Source organism: Lissotriton vulgaris, chromosome 9 (assembly GCF_964263255.1).
Source record: "Lissotriton vulgaris chromosome 9, aLisVul1.2, whole genome shotgun sequence".
In the NCBI taxonomy this organism is placed as follows: Eukaryota; Metazoa; Chordata; class Amphibia; order Caudata; family Salamandridae; genus Lissotriton; species Lissotriton vulgaris.
This window is the reverse complement of record NC_141697.1, coordinates 537868983-537892861: the sequence shown is the minus strand read 5'-3', so window position 1 is coordinate 537892861 and position 23879 is coordinate 537868983. Positions and strand designations below refer to the sequence as shown.

The following is a 23879-nucleotide window of genomic DNA, read 5'->3' as shown; positions in this document are numbered from 1 at the left end:
CCTTTGACACGGTTGACTATTCCATCTTACTCTCCCGTGTCAAGACGGAGGGGGTTGTAGGTTCGGCCCTGGTCTGGCTGTCCTCCTTCCTGAGGGACCGCACCCAGGCAGTGCGCCTGGGTGACTTTTCGGCGGACGTCCGGAAGGTGCAATGCGGGGTTCCTCAGGGCTCCTCCCTTTCCCCCCTTTTATTTAACTTGTATATCGCCCCTCTTATTTTTGCCCTTCAGCAAATGGAGGTCTCCGTCTACAATTATGCAGACGACCTTCAGCTTATTTTTAATTTGCCCCCATCCCCTGATTCCATGCTTAAGTTCCAGTCTGGACTGGATGAATTACAACCACCTGAAGTTAAACCCAGACAAAACTGAGCTGGTTTTGACAGGTGGTTGCTCCAGTCCCTGGACCTCTTTCTTTTGGCCCCCCTCCCTGGGTCCCTCCCTCGGCCCCTCCCCTTCTCCATCCTCTTCTGTGAAAACCCTTGGGATTAAGTTGAACGACCAACTCACTTTGCACTCCCAGGTCAGACTAGTGGTGTCCTCCTCCTTTCTTTCACTCCGCACTATCCGGAAAGTTTCCCATTTCTTTTCATTTTCTGCTTTAAAACTCATGGTCCTGGCGATGGTAATTTCTCGCCTCGAATATTGCAATGCACTATATTGTGGCATGCCCGCTTACAGTCTGCGGCGATTACAGCTGGTTCAAAACCAGGCCGCTCGCCTGGTTTTCAATCTGGCGAGGTCCCACCATGTCAGATCTCTCCTCAAGTCCTTGCACTGGTTCCCTATCCGAGAACGATCTCAGTTCAAGATGGGCTGCATTATTTTTCAGGCACGGGTTGGCGCAGCCTCTGCTTTCATTTCCTCGGAAATCAAAGTCTATGCCCCTGTCTGGGAGCTGTGCTCATCCTCCCAATATCTGTTGGCAGTTCCCCGCTTTAGGCGTAAAAAGTGGGGGGGCACGAAATTTTCCACACATGCCCCCGCCTTCTGGAACTCTCTCCCTGTCCACCTCAGATCTTCCACTCAATATTCACATTTTCGAAAGGCGTTAAAAACTTTTCTCTTTGCACAAGCCTTTCCACTGTAATTGTTTTTGTTCTGCTTCTTCTCTGATCTCTTTGTTCTCTGGGATCCGCACACTACAGCGCCATTAAACCGCCAGGTGAACGTGCGCTCTATAAATGTTTTAAACTCAAACTCAAACTCATAAGAACAGCAAGCTACAAAACTCATGGGGGAGAAGAGTATGTAACACCTCAGCTTCTTTCCTCAAGGTCTCCAATGCAGAAGGTCTGCTGGGCAGATATGATAGATCTCTGTGGGACTTGCTTCAAAGGTTTTCTGCAAAACATCCTCAGGAAGATAGAAAGGACTTCGAGGAGATTCTGATGTAGGTCAGTCAAGTCTCCAATCAGATTATAGGCAGATGGAGCAACGCTGGCTGCGCATGGTTATGCGCATGGAATCACAGCAAGGAGATCCTCGTGGTTGCGCCTAACAGCATTGAAACCCGAGGTTCAAGCCAGAATACTAAATCTTCCTTTTTCAGGCACATCTTTCTTTGGGGCGAGTGCTGATGAGGAGATGCAACAGATGAAGTCGGAGTTGGACACCCTTAAAGCAGTGGGGCTTGAAAAGAAAAAGGAATTCCGGAAGAAATTCCGTTCGGACAACAAGAGCTCTTCGAAGCAGAGGGTTCACACCCCTCACTAGCAGAAGGGCCAGAACCAGCAAGGCCAACAAAAGTCGCAATATAAAGGAAAGCGCAATTCCAAAGGAAATGGAAATCAGCGCCAAGGCAACAGCTTCAATAAGCCTCAGCAGAAGCAATGAGTCTTCACTTCCCCCAGTGCCGTTGCCCACTCCAGTGGGGGGAAGCATTGCGCATCACAGGACAGAGTGGCAGGCCATTACAAAAGACCAATGGGTGTTGTCTACGCTGCAGAATGGGTACTGTCTTCGTTTCCATCGTTTACCTCCATCCGTTCCGCCGATGTCAACCTCAAGCCACCAGCTACAAATGTTAAAGAAAGAAGTAGCGACACTCCTCGAAAAATCAGCCATCGAGAGGGTGCTGTTGGCTCAAAGGGGGAAAGGAGTATATTCGAGGTATTTTCTGGTCAGAAAAAAGGGCCAAAAGGCAGAATACAGGCCTATTCTGGACTTGAGAACACTCAATCTACATGTCAGAAAAGAAAAGTTTCGCATGTTGGCGCTTCACCAAATATATATCCACATCTCAGGAAGGGGGATTGGATGTGTTTGAAGGACCTTCAAGATGCGTACTTTCATGTCCCGATACGGTCCGATCACAGGAGATTCCTTCGATTCCGGGTGGGGACCTCCCACTACCAGTTCAAAGTCCTGCCGTTTGGGTTGAAGTCAGACCCCAGGGTGTTCACGAAGTGTTTCGCAGTGGTGGCAGCAGCTCTACGCCGCAGGGGTGTCTTTGTATACCCATACTTAGACGATTGGCTGTTGAAAGGTCCAACTCCAGACAACGTAAGGAATCAATTCCATACATGCATAGAACTCTGTCAACGTCTAGGTCTGCATGTCAATTACAGCAAGTCTGTCTCCCAACCCACTCAGAAGACTCACTTCCTAGGAGCTCTGCTAGACTCCGAGGTAGGAAAAGTATTTCCTTCGGAGGAGAGACAGTTTTCGATAACGCTCAAGTGCCAGCAAGTTCTTTGCAACAGGACTCAGACAGTGCGAAAGATAGCCTCCCTCTTAGGGTCGATGGCCTCATGCATCTTCTTAGTACCGAACGCCAGACTTCGGATGCGTCCTCTCCAGCAGGATCTGGAGGACAAATGGGACCAGCAATTAGATCGCTGGGACGATCAGATCACTTTGTCGGAGGTAGCTCGATCCTCCATCCCGTGGTGGATAAAGAAGCAGAACATGCAGGTGGGAGTTCTCTTCCATCAGCCTCCTCCTGCACAAACGATCATCACAGACGCGTCCTTACAAGGCTGGGGGGCGCACATGGGACCTCTCCAAGTGCAGGGTCTGTGGTCATCCAAAGAAAGCACCTACCACATCAACTTGCTGGAATTGAGAGCAGTCCACCTGGCCCTCAAAGCGTTCCTTCCCTTGCTTCAGGAGGAAATGGTTCTAGTACAAACGGACAACACCACCACGATGTACTATTTGAACAAGCAGGGAGGAACACGCTCAAGGACTCTATCACTTGAAGCTCAGCACATCTGGCATTGGCTTCTGGCTCCCAAGTTGTCTGTTCAAGCAGTCCACCTCCCAGGAGAGCAGAATGGGAGGATGGACGCACTAAGTCAGCACTTCGAAGACAGAGAGGACTGGGTCCTCAACGACGAAGTGCTAGAAGACATTTTCCAGTCTTGGGATCGTCCTTCCATAGATCTCTTCGTGGACCACGTAAACAGCAAATACCCAAGATTCGCCTCAAGGTTCTACCGACCAGGAACGAGAGAGAATGCTCTTTTCATCGACTGGTCAGGGAAATTTGTGTACGCCTTTCCACCCCTTCCGCTGAACCCGAAAGTGGTGAGCAAGCTGAGCCACTCGTGCACAACAATGATCCTGATTGCCCTCGACTGGCTGAGGCAATGGTGGTACACGGACCTACTTCACCTGTCAGTGTCTCCTCACAAGAGGCTTCCATGCAGGCCGGACCTGTTATCAAAGATGAACGGGAGGATTCACCATCCCAACCTTCCATCACTGAACTTGACAGCATGGTTTCTGAGGTCATTCACTACGGCCATCTAGGACTGCCACAAGGCTGCATGTCCATTCTGAGAGAAGCATGGCGTCCTTCCACAAGACATTCTTACGCATGCAAGTGGAAGAGGTTCTATATGTGGTGCATGCAGAATGGTCACAATCCGGTGAAGAGTCAGGAAGAAGCAGTTCTTCCATACTTGTTGTACCTGGCTAAAGCAGGGTTGAAGTTTAACTCCATTAAGGTGCATTTAGCCGCTATAACTGCTTATAGGCGATCACCTTCACAAACCTCTTTTTTCCAGTTGCCAGCAGTAAAGGATTTCCTGCAGGGTCTGAAAAAGGTGTACCCTCCTGTACGTCCTCCTTCTCCTCCCTGGGAGCTGAACCTAGTACTATCAAAGTTGATGGGCCCTCCTTTTGAGCCCATTCCTAAAGCTACTTTACAGCATATTTCCTGGAAAGTGGCTTTTTTGGTAGCGATTACGTCAGCCCGCAGGGTGAGCGAGATTCAGGCCCTCTGTACCAAGGAACCATATACAGTGTTTCATTTCAATAGAGTAGTGCTGAGAACGCACCCTTCTTTCCTGCCCGAAAGTGGTGTCAGATTTTCATGTCAATCAGTCGATCTCTCTGCCCACTTTCTTTCCCAATCCCTCTACTCCAGCTGAGAGGGCTTTACACTCTTTGGACCTGAAAAGGGTTTTAAAGTTCTATTTGGACAGGTCCAAGTCGATTCGACATTCTGATCAGTTATTTATTAACTATGGATCGATCAGAACTGGTCATGCAGCATCGAAACGTTCCATTTCCAGATGAATCGTCTCGTGTATCAAACTTGCTTACCAATTGGCGCAAAAACCTCTGGGGTTTACCCATAGAGAGCATTCCACTAGAGGTAGAGCTGCCACAGCAGCTTACCTACAGAATGTGCCCATGTCTGAGATTTGTAAAGCGGTGACCGGGAGGTCTGTCCATACATTTACCAGACATTACTGTCTAGATTTGGACATGAGAGCAGATACCCAGGTAGGCCAGGCCTCCCTGAGGAATCTGCTTAGCAGCTAAGTTATTGGCTGTTATGATATGGTTGGGTCATGTACTTCTCATTTACCAGCAGGTGGTTGATGGGCTTGCTATTCTATTCAGTGCTTATGACTATTGATGAGGATCCTCTGGAAGAGAAGGATAAGTTACTTACCTGCAATCCTAGTTCTCTTCCAGGGGTATCAAAGTCATAAGCAACCCACCCGCCTCCCCAGGTAAATGAGATTCGGTACTATTGCAATCTTATGGTTGAGCCCTGTGTTCAGGGTTATGCAAAGAACAACTGACCTAACTGTCACCCCTGAGGCATGATGGGAAGCCTGGGGTCAGGGCTGCCTTAAAGGCACGGTGCCAGTTTTTGTTGAAAATGATTTCATTTTCTATGCAATTGTTTTACAATGCAGCCTGGGGGCTAACAATGTCTATTTATAAGCAATTTTCAGGATTTATGAGTGTTTTTACTCATTAAAACACAAAGTTCAAGGGAAATTTGACCTAATGTGTTTTTTGTTTCCTTACTAATTGCAATACATGTACATGTGTTTACATTGTTATAGCCTCAGTTTTGGAGCTGCATTGGTGTGAGAAAAATAATATATGTACGTACATATATGGGGAGCGAGATATATGTGTTTTTACATATATATTTTTATATTGTTTCCGGGGTCCCGCACATGGGCGGGAATATTCAGTGCTTATGACTTTGATGAGGATACCCCTGGAAGAAAACTAGGATTACAGGTAAGTAACTTATCCTTCTTTGGGACAAAGAATAGGGCGGAAGAAACAGGAGAAGTGGCATGACGAATGAATCCTAAAACTAGCAATTCGTCCAGGTATTGCTTTAGATAATTAGTCTCAGTTTCCGATTGAGAGTAAATGAGACTACTTGGTAGGTTAGCCCCTGTAATAAAATGAATGCAACAGTCAAAGTCCCTGTGAGGGCATAGCTGAATGGCTTTCTTTTCATCAAATACATCCAGAAAATCCAAGTATTAATTTGGACGGATGTTTGAAAGTTCTGGTGCCACTACTACACACATTTGGGGTAGAATCAAGTCTTGTGCTGTGGTATAGCAACTCTAACGACAGTATGGTGACCATAAATTCACCCAGCATGAAGACCAATCAATAAGGGGATTATAGAGTTGTAGCTAGGATATATCTATAATAGCACCGAAAGTGTGCACCTCTATTAGATTGAAAGATGGGGTGTCTTTTTGTCTATTAGCACAAATTAAGTTTATGGGAACCGTTTGTTAAGTAATCAATTCTGATGATAATTCAGATCTATCAACTGCCATTACTACTTCTGGTTTTTCTTTCTTTACTCAAGGGATATTTAAGGAACTGGCCACACTTAAATCCTAGAAATCGCCTGGGTCTGCTGAATCCAGGAGCATAGGCAACTGTTTTTGTTGTTGTGGGAAAATTATCATGGTGACTGAAATGGTTAGGTGTTGTGGAATGTTACCTATGTTATGATTCTGAGGTCAGCGTATTAGACCTACTCGACAAGTTCACCTCAGTACTAGTTGAGCTTGCATGTTTTCCCGATTGCCCTCTGTGATGACTTTCGTCTTTTTCCGAGCCTTTTTTGGTTTGGTGATACAATTGCAGCCAAAGTGTCCTGTTTTACCACAATTTAGGCACAGATATATTTTCTGCATCGTTCCTTTCCATTATAGATAATAACCCCTTGTTCTTCCAATTAGCATGGGTTCTACTGAATCCTTAACCTTAACATCAGTCTGCTTTCATTCAGATTGAACAAAAAACAGCCTTGGCTCATTTCTAGATCTGTTGCTCTCATACTCAGCAAGTCAATAATCAAGTCTAACGACTAGATCAATAAATTGCACCCAATCGGTAGGGAGGGTCAACTATGTGAGCCAAAGAATCTTTCAATTAATCTTTCAAACCCTATAAAACAGGGATATGCTTTTTTCTTTGGGCCATTGAGTTTCAGTAAGTAATTTGCGAAAGGTTGTATTATAAGTAAGTTCTTACCCTGTCTTAGGTTTAAAAGCTCATTATCACCTACCTTAATAAAGGTATGCTTTGTAAATAAGCATTGCATAGGTTCTTAAAACCTAGCATATTTGTGCAACAGTGGATTGGTATTCTCAATGAGAGTTATTGCCCAATTTGCACCATTACCATCTAGCTGGGTGATGATAAATGCAATGCAGGCTGTATCAGAGGGGTTTGGCCCCAGTTTATACACTAATTGCAGTTGACATTGTCTGCATATTGCATTAAAGTTAGTGCTATCTGCAAAAAAGCACTCTAGGGGAGCCAGCGAAGTGGGAGTACATGTGTATACAGTGTCAATAAAACAGGCTGTTCCCTCATTCCATGACAGCTCTGTTGCTCTTGATTCAATTGTAAACGGCATGGATTGAGTGACAAATTGTTTATCCTTGGAAATGAATCCTGAATCTAACCAGAACAAATTATGTGGGGGATATTGCACAACCCTGAGGGTTTTAATTTCTTGGCAAAAGGCTTGAACTACACTCTACAGCTCTCCAAGGGCCCTAGTTAATATTACCATATTGTGAATTTCCTCAATGGAAATCTCTGGTAATGTCTGATTTAGATCCTGTGGATTTGGAAGGGTAACTGCACTCTTTTAGCTAGGTGTGGTAGGGCGTTAATCCGGTATGTGTGCTGTGCTGGTTTGTAGCCTGCAAACTAAGGAGTATAAGGTAAATTAGGCCTGGTTGAGAACCAGGACACCAGTACGCACTACTTGATTGAATTTAGACGTTAGTACATTTATTTAATTTTCATCAGTAAATTATCTTAGATCAACATAACATTCATATTCATGTTACATTTGTTCTAGCGCATGTTCATTTACCAACAGGTACATTGTTGTTTTCAAACATATATTATACATCAAGATATCAATACATTCAGTGTTCACCCAATGCATTTCGGGGCGCGAAGCCCCTTCGTCAGGGGTCTGTGTGTAGAGAAAAGGAAGAAAAAGAAAGAGTAAGGAATCTTTTTTACTATTGATGCACTGTCACAAGTAGGGCAGAGTCTCTATAAAATGTATTCGTCTTACCGCAAACTAGGTGAGGTGTATTGAATGATTCTCCAAATTAGATGAGTGGTATAAATCTGCATAGCAAAGAGAACTGGGTTTAAACATGTGGGTTCTAATAAACCAAAGTCGTGTGCAAGAACATTGCATGAAGTATAAGGTTACCTGTGTTCATGTATTGATAAAGTCTGCGGGGACAAAGAAGGGGAAAAGAACAAAATAAAGGACGTGGAAAGTTTAGAATATTTGCATTGCACAATGCTGAATTGGGTAAATTCAGAAGAACATTGCATGAAGTATAAGGTTACCTGTGTTCATGTATTGATAAAGTCTGCGGGGACAAAGAAGGGGAAAAGAACAAAATAAAGGACGTGGAAGGTTTAGAATATTTGCATTGCACAATGCTGAATTGGGTATATGTTTAAAATATATATGTGAGCCCTCACCTTGTATATGCCGACTTAAAAGCAAGGAGCCTGTGTGAAAACAAATGAAATGCTAATCAATATTGCAAAATAGCGGCGATTACAGTGAGTAAACGTGCCAGAAGCGGCGAAGTTTACCTGAGAGTCCTATTTAGTGAACGTCAGACTCAGCAAGTACTCAAGAAGTAAGTAGTGAAGATCTGCCAACAAAACAAATAAACACGATGTTTTAAAAGGGTACTGGCTAGCGTGTGATTTAATTAAAACTAGCGGCTGCTGAAATACTCAGCTTGGCGGTTAAGGGGAGAATCTTACCGGAGCTAGGTGTTTGGTATTCCCGTATCGGCGTTTCTTCAAGTGATAACGCGAAGGCAGCTAGTCCTTCCTTTATTCGAGAGGTTGTTATGCGCGTGGCTATCGAAAACGGACTCTAGTGATCCTGACTCCGCGTTTGTATGAGTAATGCAAAAAAACGGCTAGTCCTTCCTTTATTTAAATGACCGTGTCTTCATCAAGTGTTGATTGCCGATGGGTCTGGAGCGTAATATAACGTTGAATTTTTAAGCGAAAAAATGGAGAGCGCGCTATAAGTACACTGCTATTGGACATCCTAATTCAGCAGATCAGTTATTTGTATAGGAATGTAGATGGCGATGGGCGCCATCTTGGAGTGGTGTTAATCGCTGTAAGTTCTATATGTGAAGTGAACGGGATAGATCTAATGAGATGAATGATGATGGAGAATGTAAAAAGAGTGAAGAGTTAGAACGCATGAGGGGGTCAAGTATTTCCAACAAAGCAAATCTTTGTGCCTCAAGCATATAAACACCTTATATTTCACTGTGAGCATTGTTGTTATACCAAAAGTGTGAAAGCATACCTGCCTATTTACATTCTACGAATAGAATACATTCTATATCCTTTATGGCCTAATCTTGAAATGGGAAATGCCTATGTACAGTGGGATGAGGAAAATCAGGAAAAAATAAAAAGTGCTCAAATGTGCATTAATATGGGACCTGGGATGGGGTAGTGAATGTAATTCGAAGAGTTACAATGTTCGGTTGAAGAGTGGGTATTGTAAAGGGGATAGTGGTGGTTTGCGGTTTGGAATACCTATAGAAAACATATAAGGTCCAGCTTGTCATTCAATCCGTTTGGGATGAGGGTTTGAAGCCTACGGATCCAGAATGTTTCTCTTTGAAGTAGTGTTTTAGCGTTGTCAGTGCCCAACGTTTGGGGGACCATTTCAATAACTTGGAATCTTAGTTGGGCGATGGAGTGTCCAGCTTCGTTCCAATGTTTAGCCTGGGGAGCAGTTAGATTCTTGTTACGGATACGGCTTTTGTGTTCCGTCAATCTGATCTTAAGTTTTCTGTCTGTTTTACCAACATATAACAGTCCACATGGACATTTTATAGAATAAACCACGTGTTCTGAGTTACAGTTGGTTGTGTGCCTCAGTTTTATCTTTTCACCCGTTCGTGGATGCAACAAAATGTCTCCTGAAATTACATTGTTACAGTTTTTACAATTGTAACATTTCTGGGTTCCTTTATGTATTCTTTTTGATGCCATGTCGTCATCGGTAGCCTTGTTCAGTAGTTCTTTTAGGTTTTGCGATCTTTTGTATGCGAACAGTGGTTTGTCGTGGAAAAGTGTTGCGAAATCTTTTTCAGCTGTGATAATTTCCCATCTTTTGGAGATAATCCTTTGTATGTCTTTTGACACAGATGAGTATTTAGACACGAATACCATCCTTTGATTGTCTGTTTTGGTCTTTTTTTGCAGTAGATTCTTTCTAGGCATATTTTTGACTTTTTCCAAGTGACCTGCTAGCAGCTTTTCAGGGTAACCCCTGTCCAGGTATCTCTGTCTTTGTTGTTCAAGGCTTTTCTCACATTCCTTCTCATTGGATGATATTCTTTTAATTCTCATGAATTGAGAAATTGGGAGATTATTTATGAGGTTGGTTGGATGAAAGCTCTCGTAAAGCAGTGCAGTATTTCTGTCCGTTTCTTTTTTAAATAGTTTGGTTTGGATCGATCCATTTTGGAGTTCAACAAGAACGTCCAGAAAGGGGAGTGCCGTGTCACTGATATTGTGGGTGAATTGTATTCGTGGGTTTGCCAGATTTAAACTCTTGATATTCCGTGATAGTTCCGCAGATGTGTGTCTCCATATGATGAAAATATCATCAATATAGCGTTTATAATAAACTAGTCCAGCTTGCCATGTAGGATCTTCTAGTATGAAGTCTAGCTCGAACTTCGCCATAAAGATATTCGCGTAGACGCAGGCTCCTGGGAATCCCATGGCCGTGCCTGTTTGTTGGATGTAGAAACTTTCTTTCCATACAAAGTAGCTGTTTAAGAGACAAAATTCGAGTAGTTGTAGTAAGAAATATTTCAGTTCATCCGGTATTTCTGATCTTAGTAATGCCCATTCCATCGCTTCCAACCCTTGTTTGTGGGGAATTGATGTGTAAAGCGAGGTTACATCAATCGAGCATAGTGTCCAATTTTCGTTGTTCATTTTTGTGACTTCAGTTAGGCTTCTCAAAAAGTCTGACGTGTCCTCTATGTATGTGGTCCATTTTTGCATGAACGGTTGCATGTGCGCATCTATGAAGATGCCGAGATTTTCGAAGATCGAGGAGCAACCTGATACAATTGGCCTGAAGGGGGGGTTTTCTAGGCTCTTGTGAACTTTCGGTAGAAAGTATATTTTGGGTCTGCGTGGATAGGGTTGCTGTAGGTAACGTTTCGTTGAATTGTCAATCCAGTTAAACTCCTCCGCTTTGTCTAGAATGTTATCTAGATGCTGTGACATGTTCATGGTGGGGTCTTGCTCAAGTCTGGTGTATGTACCAACATCCTGAACATGTTCATCTCCTTTTTGTGTGTAGAAAGTTGTGTCCATTAGAACTAGCGCACCGCCTTTATCAGCTCTTTGGAATGTTAGGTCTCTGTTATTCGCTAATCTTTGGAGAGCACTATATTCCGCTCTGGTGAGGTTTCTACTTTTCCTTTTGAGTTGAATTCTATTCAGATCCGCTTTCACTAGGGTTTCGAATGTGTCTAGAGTTTTGTGGGATGTTGGAGGCATGAAGTTGCTCTTTGGTCTAAATCGTCTGTCTGTTTCCATGCTGTCCGCTACTGGATTGAGAATTGAGAAAAAGTACTTGAGCCTTAGGATTCTCATGAATTTGAAGAGTGCTACCTCCATTTCCAGGGCATTCGTGTGGTACGTGGTTACAAACGATGTGCCTTTGTTTAATACCTTTTTTTCAAAGTCGGTAAGAGTATAGCGTGAGATATTGATTATGAGGTCTTGGTCTGGCTTCTCAGTCCAGTTTTCTTCAGTAGGTCTCTGTCTTTCTCCCGTTGTTTTTCCCTTTCCCTGTCCTCTTCGCGATTTTTTTCTCCAGTTGTTGTTGTGGAAGCTTCTGGTGGTTTGCTTGGTGGAGGATCCATAGCTAAAAAAGGAGTCGATAGTGATCCAATTGCAGCACTTGCTGAATCAGAGGGTTGTACTGTGGGTTTTTGTATTTGTGAAGTTACCACTGGTTGCCTTCTTGAACTTATGTCGCTGTCTGAAACTACACTTTCATCTGAGGAGGTAGGTTGTTGTCTTGTTTTGCTGTTAAATCGTCGTTTCGCGTACACCTCCGCCCAAGTGTAGGCCTCATTTAATTTATAATCAATAGTGTCACGTTTGAATTTACGTAACTTCGTTTCTTCCAGTTCTTTGCCGTATTTGTCTAATCGTGTGTTTATGTCTTCAAGGGTCCTTCCCCATACGTCATCCTCGATTCTTTCTGATAAGTCACGTTTAAGGTTATGTATTTCCTCTTCTAGATCAGCTATGGTTTTAGCAAGTTCCTCGACTAATAAGAGTATTAAATCCAGGGAACATTTGTTAAGGATTTCAAACCATTTTTCCATGAACTTTTGGTTGTTGTTCAATCTGTACAGCATAGGTCTTATTGCTAGCCTGAGTCCTCTAGGTATCCGCTTAACTCAATGGTATTGAATGAGTGTTGTTGCGTGTAATCGCTGGTTTAGCTCACGTCGAGTTAAATATTCTAGTTGCTTCAGTTGTTGTGTTATTGTTCCTCCTTGTGCATCAAAAGTTTTGGATTCCTTAATCAATTTGTAGATCTGATTGGCATCTTCGACAGTATAAACTTTGGTGTTGGCTCTGTTGTCTGTGATGGCCGCTATTGATTCAAACGACATTTTCACTGCTTGGTGCTAGTACCCTGTGGTTGCAGTAGAGTAAATAGTGGATTTGGAAGGGTAACTGCACTCTTTTAGCTAGGTGTGGTAGGGCGTTAATCCGGTATGTGTGCTGTGCTGGTTTGTAGCCTGCAAACTAAGGAGTATAAGGTAAATTAGGCCTGGTTGAGAACCAGGACACCAGTACGCACTACTTGATTGAATTTAGACGTTAGTACATTTATTTAATTTTCATCAGTAAATTATCTTAGATCAACATAACATTCATATTCATGTTACATTTGTTCTAGCGCATGTTCATTTACCAACAGGTACATTGTTGTTTTCAAACATATATTATACATCAAGATATCAGTACATTCAGTGTTCACCCAATGCATTTCGGGGCGCGAAGCCCCTTCGTCAGGGGTCTGTGTGTAGAGAAAAGGAAGAAAAAGAAAGAGTAAGGAATCTTTTTTACTATTGATGCACTGTCACAAGTAGGGCAGAGTCTCTATAAAATGTATTCGTCTTACCGCAAACTAGGTGAGGTGTATTGAATGATTCTCCAAATTAGATGAGTGGTATAAATCTGCATAGCAAAGAGAACTGGGTTTAAACATGTGGGTTCTAATAAACCAAAGTCGTGTGCAAGAACATTGCATGAAGTATAAGGTTACCTGTGTTCATGTATTGATAAAGTCTGCGGGGACAAAGAAGGGGAAAAGAACAAAATAAAGGACGTGGAAAGTTTAGAATATTTGCATTGCACAATGCTGAATTGGGTAAATTCAGAAGAACATTGCATGAAGTATAAGGTTACCTGTGTTCGTGTATTGATAAAGTCTGCGGGGACAAAGAAGGGGAAAAGAACAAAATAAAGGACGTGGAAGGTTTAGAATATTTGCATTGCACAATGCTGAATTGGGTATATGTTTAAAATATATATGTGAGCCCTCACCTTGTATATGCCGACTTAAAAGCAAGGAGCCTGTGTGAAAACAAATGAAATGCTAATCAATATTGCAAAATAGCGGCGATTACAGTGAGTAAACGTGCCAGAAGCGGCGAAGTTTACCTGAGAGTCCTATTTAGTGAACGTCAGACTCAGCAAGTACTCAAGAAGTAAGTAGTGAAGATCTGCCAACAAAACAAATAAACACGATGTTTTAAAAGGGTACTGGCTAGCGTGTGATTTAATTAAAACTAGCGGCTGCTGAAATACTCAGCTTGGCGGTTAAGGGGAGAATCTTACCGGAGCTAGGTGTTTGGTATTCCCGTATCGGCGTTTCTTCAAGTGATAACGCGAAGGCAGCTAGTCCTTCCTTTATTCGAGAGGTTGTTATGCGCGTGGCTATCGAAAACGGACTCTAGTGATCCCGACTCCGCGTTTGTATGAGTAATGCAAAAAAACGGCTAGTCCTTCCTTTATTTAAATGACCGTGTCTTCATCAAGTGTTGATTGCCGATGGGTCTGGAGCGTAATATAACGTTGAATTTTTAAGCGAAAAAATGGAGAGCGCGCTATAAGTACACTGCTATTGGACATCCTAATTCAGCAGATCAGTTATTTGTATAGGAATGTAGATGGCGATGGGCGCCATCTTGGAGTGGTGTTAATCGCTGTAAGTTCTATATGTGAAGTGAACGGGATAGATCTAATGAGATGAATGATGATGGAGAATGTAAAAAGAGTGAAGAGTTAGAACGCATGAGGGGGTCAAGTATTTCCAACAAAGCAAATCTTTGTGCCTCAAGCATATAAACACCTTATATTTCACTGTGAGCATTGTTGTTATACCAAAAGTGTGAAAGCATACCTGCCTATTTACATTCTACGAATAGAATACATTCTATATCCTTTATGGCCTAATCTTGAAATGGGAAATGCCTATGTACAGTGGGATGAGGAAAATAAGGAAAAAATAAAAAGTGCTCAAATGTGCATTAATATGGGACCTGGGATGGGGTAGTGAATGTAATTCGAAGAGTTACAATGTTCGGTTGAAGAGTGGGTATTGTAAAGGGGATAGTGGTGGTTTGCGGTTTGGAATACCTATAGAAAACATATAAGGTCCAGCTTGTCATTCAATCCGTTTGGGATGAGGGTTTGAAGCCTACGGATCCAGAATGTTTCTCTTTGAAGTAGTGTTTTAGCGTTGTCAGTGCCCAACTTTTGGGGGACCATTTCAATAACTTGGAATCTTAGTTGGGCGATGGAGTGTCCAGCTTTGTTCCAATGTTTAGCAAGGGGAGCAGTTAGATTCTTGTTACGGATACGGCTTTTGTGTTCCGTCAATCTGATCTTAAGTTTTCTTCCACGTCCTTTATTTTGTTCTTTTCCCCTTCTTTGTCCCCGCAGACTTTATCAATACATGAACACAGGTAACCTTATACTTCATGCAATGTTCTTGCACACGACTTTGGTTTATTAGAACCCACATGTTTAAACCCAGTTCTCTTTGCAATGCAGATTTATACCACTCATCTAATTTGGAGAATCATTCAATACACCTCACCTAGTTTGCGGTAAGACGAATACATTTTATAGAGACTCTGCCCTACTTGTGACAGTGCATCAATAGTAAAAAAGATTCCTTACTCTTTCTTTTTCTTCCTTTTCTCTACACACAGACCCCTGACGAAGGGGCTTCGCGCCCCGAAATGCATTGGGTGAACACTGAATGTATTGATATCTTGATGTATAATATATGTTTGAAAACAACAATGTACCTGTTGGTAAATGAACATGCGCTAGAACAAATGTAACATGAATATGAATGTTATGTTGATCTAAGATAATTTACTGATGAAAATTAAATAAATGTACTAACGTCTAAATTCAATCAAGTAGTGCGTACTGGTGTCCTGGTTCTCAACCAGGCCTAATTTACCTTATACTCCTTAGTTTGCAGGCTACAAACCAGCACAGCACACATACCGGATTAACGCCCTACCACACCTAGCTAAAAGAGTGCAGTTACCCTTCCAAATCCACTATTTACTCTACTGCAACCACAGGGTACTAGCACCAAGCAGTGAAAATGTCGTTTGAATCAATAGCGGCCATCACAGACAACAGAGCCAACACCAAAGTTTATACTGTCGAAGATGCCAATCAGATCTACAAATTGATTAAGGAATCCAAAACTTTTGATGCACAAGGAGGAACAATAACACAACAACTGAAGCAACTAGAATATTTAACTCGACGTGAGCTAAACCAGCGATTACACGCAACAACACTCATTCAATACCATCGAGTTAAGCGGATACCTAGAGGACTCAGGCTAGCAATAAGACCTATGCTGTACAGATTGAACAACAACCAAAAGTTCATGGAAAAATGGTTTGAAATCCTTAACAAATGTTCCCTGGATTTAATACTCTTATTAGTCGAGGAACTTGCTAAAACCATAGCTGATCTAGAAGAGGAAATACATAACCTTAAACGTGACTTATCAGAAAGAATCGAGGATGACGTATGGGGAAGGACCCTTGAAGACATAAACACACGATTAGACAAATACGGCGAAGAAACGAAGTTACGTAAATTCAAACGTGACACTATTGATTATAAATTAAATGAGGCCTACACTTGGGCGGAGGTGTACGCGAAACGACGATTTAACAGCAAAACAAGACAACAACCTACCTCCTCAGATGAAAGTGTAGTTTCAGACAGCGACATAAGTTCAAGAAGGCAACCAGTGGTAACTTCACAAATACAAAAACCCACAGTACAACCCTCTGATTCAGCAAGTGCTGCAATTGGATCACTATCGACTCCTTTTTTAGCTATGGATCCTCCACCAAGCAAACCACCAGAAGCTTCCACAACAACAACTGGAGAAAAAAATCGCGAAGAGGACAGGGAAAGGGAAAAACAACGGGAGAAAGACAGAGACCTACTGAAGAAAACTGGACTGAGAAGCCAGACCAAGACCTCATAATCAATATCTCACGCTATACTCTTACCGACTTTGAAAAAAAGGTATTAAACAAAGGCACATCGTTTGTAACCACGTACCACACGAATGCCCTGGAAATGGAGGTAGCACTCTTCAAATTCATGAGAATCCTAAGGCTCAAGTACTTTTTCTCAATTCTCAATCCAGTAGCGGACAGCATGGAAACAGACAGACGATTTAGACCAAAGAGCAACTTCATGCCTCCAACATCCCACAAAACTCTAGACACATTCGAAACCCTAGTGAAAGCGGATCTGAATAGAATTCAACTCAAAAGGAAAAGTAGAAACCTCACCAGAGCGGAATATAGTGCTCTCCAAAGATTAGCGAATAACAGAGACCTAACATTCCAAAGAGCTGATAAAGGCGGTGCGCTAGTTCTAATGGACACAACTTTCTACACACAAAAAGGAGATGAACATGTTCAGGATGTTGGTACATACACCAGACTTGAGCAAGACCCCACCATGAACATGTCACAGCATCTAGATAACATTCTAGACAAAGCGGAGGAGTTTAACTGGATTGACAATTCAACGAAACGTTACCTACAGCAACCCTATCCACGCAGACCCAAAATATACTTTCTACCGAAAGTTCACAAGAGCCTAGAAAACCCCCCCTTCAGGCCAATTGTATCAGGTTGCTCCTCGATCTTCGAAAATCTCGGCATCTTCATAGATGCGCACATGCAACCGTTCATGCAAAAATGGACCACATACATAGAGGACACGTCAGACTTTTTGAGAAGCCTAACTGAAGTCACAAAAATGAACAACGAAAATTGGACACTATGCTCGATTGATGTAACCTCGCTTTACACATCAATTCCCCACAAACAAGGGTTGGAAGCGATGGAATGGGCATTACTAAGATCAGAAATACCGGATGAACTGAAATATTTCTTACTACAACTACTCGAATTTTGTCTCTTAAACAGCTACTTTGTATGGAAAGAAAGTTTCTACATCCAACAAACAGGCACGGCCATGGGATTCCCAGGAGCCTGCGTCTACGCGAATATCTTTATGGCGAAGTTCGAGCTAGACTTCATACTAGAAGATCCTACATGGCAAGCTGGACTAGTTTATTATAAACGCTATATTGATGATATTTTCATCATATGGAGACACACATCTGCGGAACTATCACGGAATATCAAGAGTTTAAATCTGGCAAACCCACGAATACAATTCACCCACAATATCAGTGACACGGCACTCCCCTTTCTGGACGTTCTTGTTGAACTCCAAAATGGATCGATCCAAACCAAACTATTTAAAAAAGAAACGGACAGAAATACTGCACTGCTTTACGAGAGCTTTCATCCAACCAACCTCATAAATAATCTCCCAATTTCTCAATTCATGAGAATTAAAAGAATATCATCCAATGAGAAGGAATGTGAGAAAAGCCTTGAACAACAAAGACAGAGATACCTGGACAGGGGTTACCCTGAAAAGCTGCTAGCAGGTCACTTGGAAAAAGTCAAAAATATGCCTAGAAAGAATCTACTGCAAAAAAAGACCAAAACAGACAATCAAAGGATGGTATTCGTGTCTAAATACTCATCTGTGTCAAAAGACATACAAAGGATTATCTCCAAAAGATGGGAAATTATCACAGCTGAAAAAGATTTCGCAACACTTTTCCACGACAAACCACTGTTCGCATACAAAAGATCGCAAAACCTAAAAGAACTACTGAACAAGGCTACCGATGACGACATGGCATCAAAAAGAATACATAAAGGAACCCAGAAATGTTACAATTGTAAAAACTGTAACAATGTAATTTCAGGAGACATTTTGTTGCATCCACGAACGGGTGAAAAGATAAAACTGAGGCACACAACCAACTGTAACTCAGAACACGTGGTTTATTCTATAAAATGTCCATGTGGACTGTTATATGTTGGTAAAACAGACAGAAAACTTAAGATCAGATTGACGGAACACAAAAGCCGTATCCGTAACAAGAATCTAACTGCTCCCCTTGCTAAACATTGGAACGAAGCTGGACACTCCATCGCCCAACTAAGATTCCAAGTTATTGAAATGGTCCCCCAAAAGTTGGGCACTGACAACGCTAAAACACTACTTCAAAGAGAAACATTCTGGATCCGTAGGCTTCAAACCCTCATCCCAAACGGATTGAATGACAAGCTGGACCTTATATGTTTTCTATAGGTATTCCAAACCGCAAACCACCACTATCCCCTTTACAATACCCACTCTTCAACCGAACATTGTAACTCTTCGAATTACATTCACTACCCCATCCCAGGTCCCATATTAATGCACATTTGAGCACTTTTTATTTTTTCCTTATTTTCCTCATCCCACTGTACATAGGCATTTCCCATTTCAAGATTAGGCCATAAAGGATATAGAATGTATTCTATTCGTAGAATGTAAATAGGCAGGTATGCTTTCACACTTTTGGTATAACAACAATGCTCACAGTGAAATATAAGGTGTTTATATGCTTGAGGCACAAAGATTTGCTTTGTTGGAAATACTTGACCCCCTCATGCGTTCTAACTCTTCACTCTTTTTACATTCTCCATCATCATTCATCTCATTAGATCTATCCCGTTCACTTCACATATAGAACTTACAGCGATTAACACCACTCCAAGATGGCGCCCATCGCCATCTACATTCCTATACAAATAACTGATCTGCTGAATTAGGATGTCCAATAGCAGTGTACTTATAGCGCGCTCTCCATTTTTTCGCTTAAAAATTCAACGTTATATTACGCTCCAGACCCATCGGCAATCAACACTTGATGAAGACACGGTCATTTAAATAAAGGAAGGACTAGCCGTTTTTTTGCATTACTCATACAAACGCGGAGTCGGGATCACTAGAGTCCGTTTTCGATAGCCACGCGCATAACAACCTCTCGAATAAAGGAAGGACTAGCTGCCTTCGCGTTATCACTTGAAGAAACGCCGATACGGGAATACCAAACACCTAGCTCCGGTAAGATTCTCCCCTTAACCGCCAAGCTGAGTATTTCAGCAGCCGCTAGTTTTAATTAAATCACACGCTAGCCAGTACCCTTTTAAAACATCGTGTTTATTTGTTTTGTTGGCAGATCTTCACTACTTACTTCTTGAGTACTTGCTGAGTCTGACGTTCACTAAATAGGACTCTCAGGTAAACTTCGCCGCTTCTGGCACGTTTACTCACTGTAATCGCCGCTATTTTGCAATATTGATTAGCATTTCATTTGTTTTCACACAGGCTCCTTGCTTTTAAGTCGGCATATACAAGGTGAGGGCTCACATATATATTTTAAACATATACCCAATTCAGCATTGTGCAATGCAAATATTCTAAACCTTCCACGTCCTTTATTTTGTTCTTTTCCCCTTCTTTGTCCCCGCAGACTTTATCAATACATGAACACAGGTAACCTTATACTTCATGCAATGTTCTTCTGAATTTACCCAATTCAGCATTGTGCAATGCAAATATTCTAAACTTTCCACGTCCTTTATTTTGTTCTTTTCCCCTTCTTTGTCCCCGCAGACTTTATCAATACATGAACACAGGTAACCTTATACTTCATGCAATGTTCTTGCACACGACTTTGGTTTATTAGAACCCACATGTTTAAACCCAGTTCTCTTTGCTATGCAGATTTATACCACTTATCTAATTTGGAGAATCATTCAATACACCTCACCTAGTTTGCGGTAAGACGAATACATTTTATAGAGACTCTGCCCTACTTGTGACAGTGCATCAATAGTAAAAAAAGATTCCTTACTCTTTCTTTTTCTTCCTTTTCTCTACACACAGACCCCTGACGAAGGGGCTTCGCGCCCCGAAATGCATTGGGTGAACACTGAATGTATTGATATCTTGATGTATAATATATGTTTGAAAACAACAATGTACCTGTTGGTAAATGAACATGCGCTAGAACAAATGTAACATGAATATGAATGTTATGTTGATCTAAGATAATTTACTGATGAAAATTAAATAAATGTACTAACGTCTAAATTCAATCAAGTAGTGCGTACTGGTGTCCTGGTTCTCAACCAGGCCTAATTTACCTGATTTAGATCCTGAGCATTTATCAAATTCCCTACTCCATATCGTCTGGCCAAAAAAGCTTTAACCCTTTCGATGCTGATGACGGAACGGTTCCGTCATCAGCGTTGTTTGAGCTGTGCTGATGACGGAACCGTTCCGTCATGACTCCGCCCGCGCAAGGCGGAGTCAGCATGGGCGGGGAATTCGCGCAGCACGGATGCGGTTAAGTGGCTTAGTTTTCTGGCAGACAGCTGACTAGGAAAACTTGTCTGCATAGACGATGCTGGACCCATCTGACTCCCAACACAGCACTCAACCAAAGAATGTATTACGTCAAACAGACACTGTCCCAGGAGTGAACGAAGTCTGGATAAAACAACAAAAAAGGAAATGACTGAATCACTGGATGTTGGTCTGACTCACTGTTATACACGGGACACACAACAATCTCCCTTTTTGGGAATGCGCATTCTATGGTGCTCTGATGAACAACTAGGAAAAAGTAACATAAATCACATTAGTCATTGTACCAATCAACATAATCAATTTCTTGTAAACACTCCAAGTAATGAAACACACTTACAAAGTAATTAAAACAGTAAAGACGTATTATGATCTCTTGTGGTAAGGAGACACACAACTCAAGTTCAAGTTCAAGAAACTTTATTTCGATTGAATTATACAATCATAAAAAGTGCATAGTAAAAAACAGTTACAACGAGGTTGTAATTTTTCATTTAAAAAGAGTTATCACATGTGCAATATTAACTAGAGTTACATCAAGACAGTAAATTTTGCCTTTAAGGGGATTGTCGTCTATGCAGTATAACACGGTTTGACAATTGGGTGTGAATTGCATATAAAAATTACAAAGCAGGGTCAGTTGATTGTAGACGAATTTTCAGACATGCTTTTAAAAAACAGGCTATACACTTAGCAGCAAATTGTGTTTCTAAAAACTGTAATGCCAGGAGAGCAGGTCTACATCTTCTCAAGCCCATTTGTCGGAGAAGTGGAACTATCCAGCGTTTACGTGGGGTCTCATAAAAGCTACAAAATAGAATTACATGTAGGGTAGACTGGGGTGCGTTACCATCACAGGGGCAACTAATTAATTCACGTGACCAGTCTGAAACCCCGGGGAACGAAACAAGGCGATAAAAGGAGTCAAAACGAAATCTAGTTAAAACATATCTATCGTAGTTTGACAAAAAGAAGGACAAATATCGGCTGCATGCCAGGTATGGTTTGAATCGTCATTAAATGACTGTTTGTGCGTTTACCACTCTCTGAACACATGCGAAGATCTCTTAGGTGGTTAACACACAAGCTCTTCAAAGCCTTCCTGGATATGTCCACAAGTGAGGGAGGGTCAGTAAAAAATGATAGACGGTTTAAATCATTCAGAAAATTAAAAACGTACAGTAACCATGGGATCTTTTTCCAGTGAGTCAGGGATAGACAGTCGGTTATCAGTGACCGAGTAAGATGACATTGTTCTTTGGTCCATATACGGTGCCAGAGGAGGATCGGTTGGTATCTAATGATGTCAGTTAGATAATCCAAACCGAGCTCAGTGTGGCTGCCGTAGTTTGGAGCACTTCGAGGGAGGGCTAGTACATATTTCAGAAAAACATTTTCGATTGTTTGAAGCTCTCCGATAGGAGCATAACCCCATACGCCCACGCCATAAGTTGCCACGCATGATAAATTTTGAGCAACTCATCGGGAGCGGGTTTGCCCAACTTCCTGGAATCACTCCAAGTAATGAAACAGACTTACAAAGTAATTAAAACAGTAAATACGTATTATGATCTCTTGTGGTAAGGAGACACACAACTCTTATATTGAGTCCTAAGTCATGGTTCTAAGTCTCCTCATTGAGCATTTTACGCCATATGCTTCAGAAGAATTTTGCTTTGTCTTTCAGCTTCACCGCTCTATCCTCTTTTTTTTGCTCATGGGAATGTCTCTAGTGCTCTCAATAGTGTTGTTACTCAGTTCAGGAATAAATGCACAAGTACCTGAGTATCGCAAGCTTGAAATCAACAGAGTCACTGAGAAAACAAGAACAATGCACTAATGTTGTTCTTTTTCCCTTTGCTTTTCTTTTCTTTAATTTCAGAGTTCCAAGTGATGACACCTGCAAAACGGACCTGGATGTGCAACCAATATTCCAGGCGACTTCCAGAGCACAAGGGATTGCCGCCGTTCCTCAACGGTAGGTCTTTATGTGAGATGCCAGGATCGAGGGAACTCTGATTAGCTGCTCGGAGATGTCTGCAAGTGCGCAGATATTGCCGGCCAGGCAAGATGCTGGACGAGGTCAGAGGGAGTTGTTTGGGCTCCAGGGAGATAGTGGAGAGTTTCTTCTTGAAGGAATAAAGCCAAGGGCCCAACTGGGGTTTAACTGGACTATCTATCATTGGTTCTATTGTACTGGAGGGGCACATAGTTAATTATACTTCTGTGGTTCCATATTCTGGAAGAGCATGTGTTTACTGTGACTCACGGTTTCGAGAAAATTCTTGTTTGCAGGCACATGGATAATTGCTAACATGTGTAATAAGTGCTTGCACGTGAAACCATTATAAGCAACCACCACAGGAAATTCTAAATGTGCACCTGACACAAATAATAATTTACTAAGGAACCAAGCCTTAAATAAACACAAAGATAATTACAAGAACGGGGAGCAGACATGGTGCTTGGTACAAACATAATGATAGTCACAAATGTGGATCATTACAATCCTGAGGAAAATATTGAAATCTAGCACTTGGCAATGCTAGTTTATGCCTAGCAAAACACAGAACCAACTGAACTCTATAGAGTTTTTGTGTAAAAATGTTTGTCTAAAAGATAGGGGGAACAACATTTAGCCTAAGCTGTGTAAAAGGAGGGTAGGACTACATGGCTCCTAATGCTATAACCTGATGCACATATGGGGCATGCTGGCATGCAAGAGTTAGTAATCATAAAATTTCTTCCCCACAAAGGGTGACACACGGGGCGAGGTTTATGGGGGTTTTGTGAATGAAAGAGTCATACCAACCGAGGGGCATGGACGTTCCCAGCCAGTTTCCATGATTGATCATCTTAGCCTTAACCCTTTCAATCTATTAAGTAGAATAAATATCCATTTACTGTCTTTGAGTTAAGGATTTTCTGTACTGCGAATTCTAGATGACCAACAATTTTTAGAGGAGGTGGTGGTGGTGGTAGTCATTGGGTTTAGGCATGACAAGGTCAGAGCAGAGAGTCATGGAACACTGGGTGAAAGGGCATGTCCTCTGGTAGTTGTAGTTAGTAAGAGGCTAGGTTCATTATTTGCTAAATAGTATAAGGCCCTCAATATCATGGATGTAATTTACGCAGTTCCTGACTTTGTAATTATTC

The 23879-nt window shown here is 41.9% G+C and overlaps 1 protein-coding gene across 1 annotated transcript in view; it reads left to right on the top strand.

The window, feature by feature from the left end:
- LOC147690382 (uncharacterized) overlaps positions 1-23879 on the top strand; it is a 2590730-nt gene that overhangs the window by 1087915 nt on the left and 1478936 nt on the right. The window contains exon 30 of the mRNA XM_086936677.1: positions 22606-22701. Coding sequence (XP_086792803.1) covers positions 22606-22701 — 96 coding nt within the window. The remainder of the gene's footprint in view (positions 1-22605; positions 22702-23879) is intronic.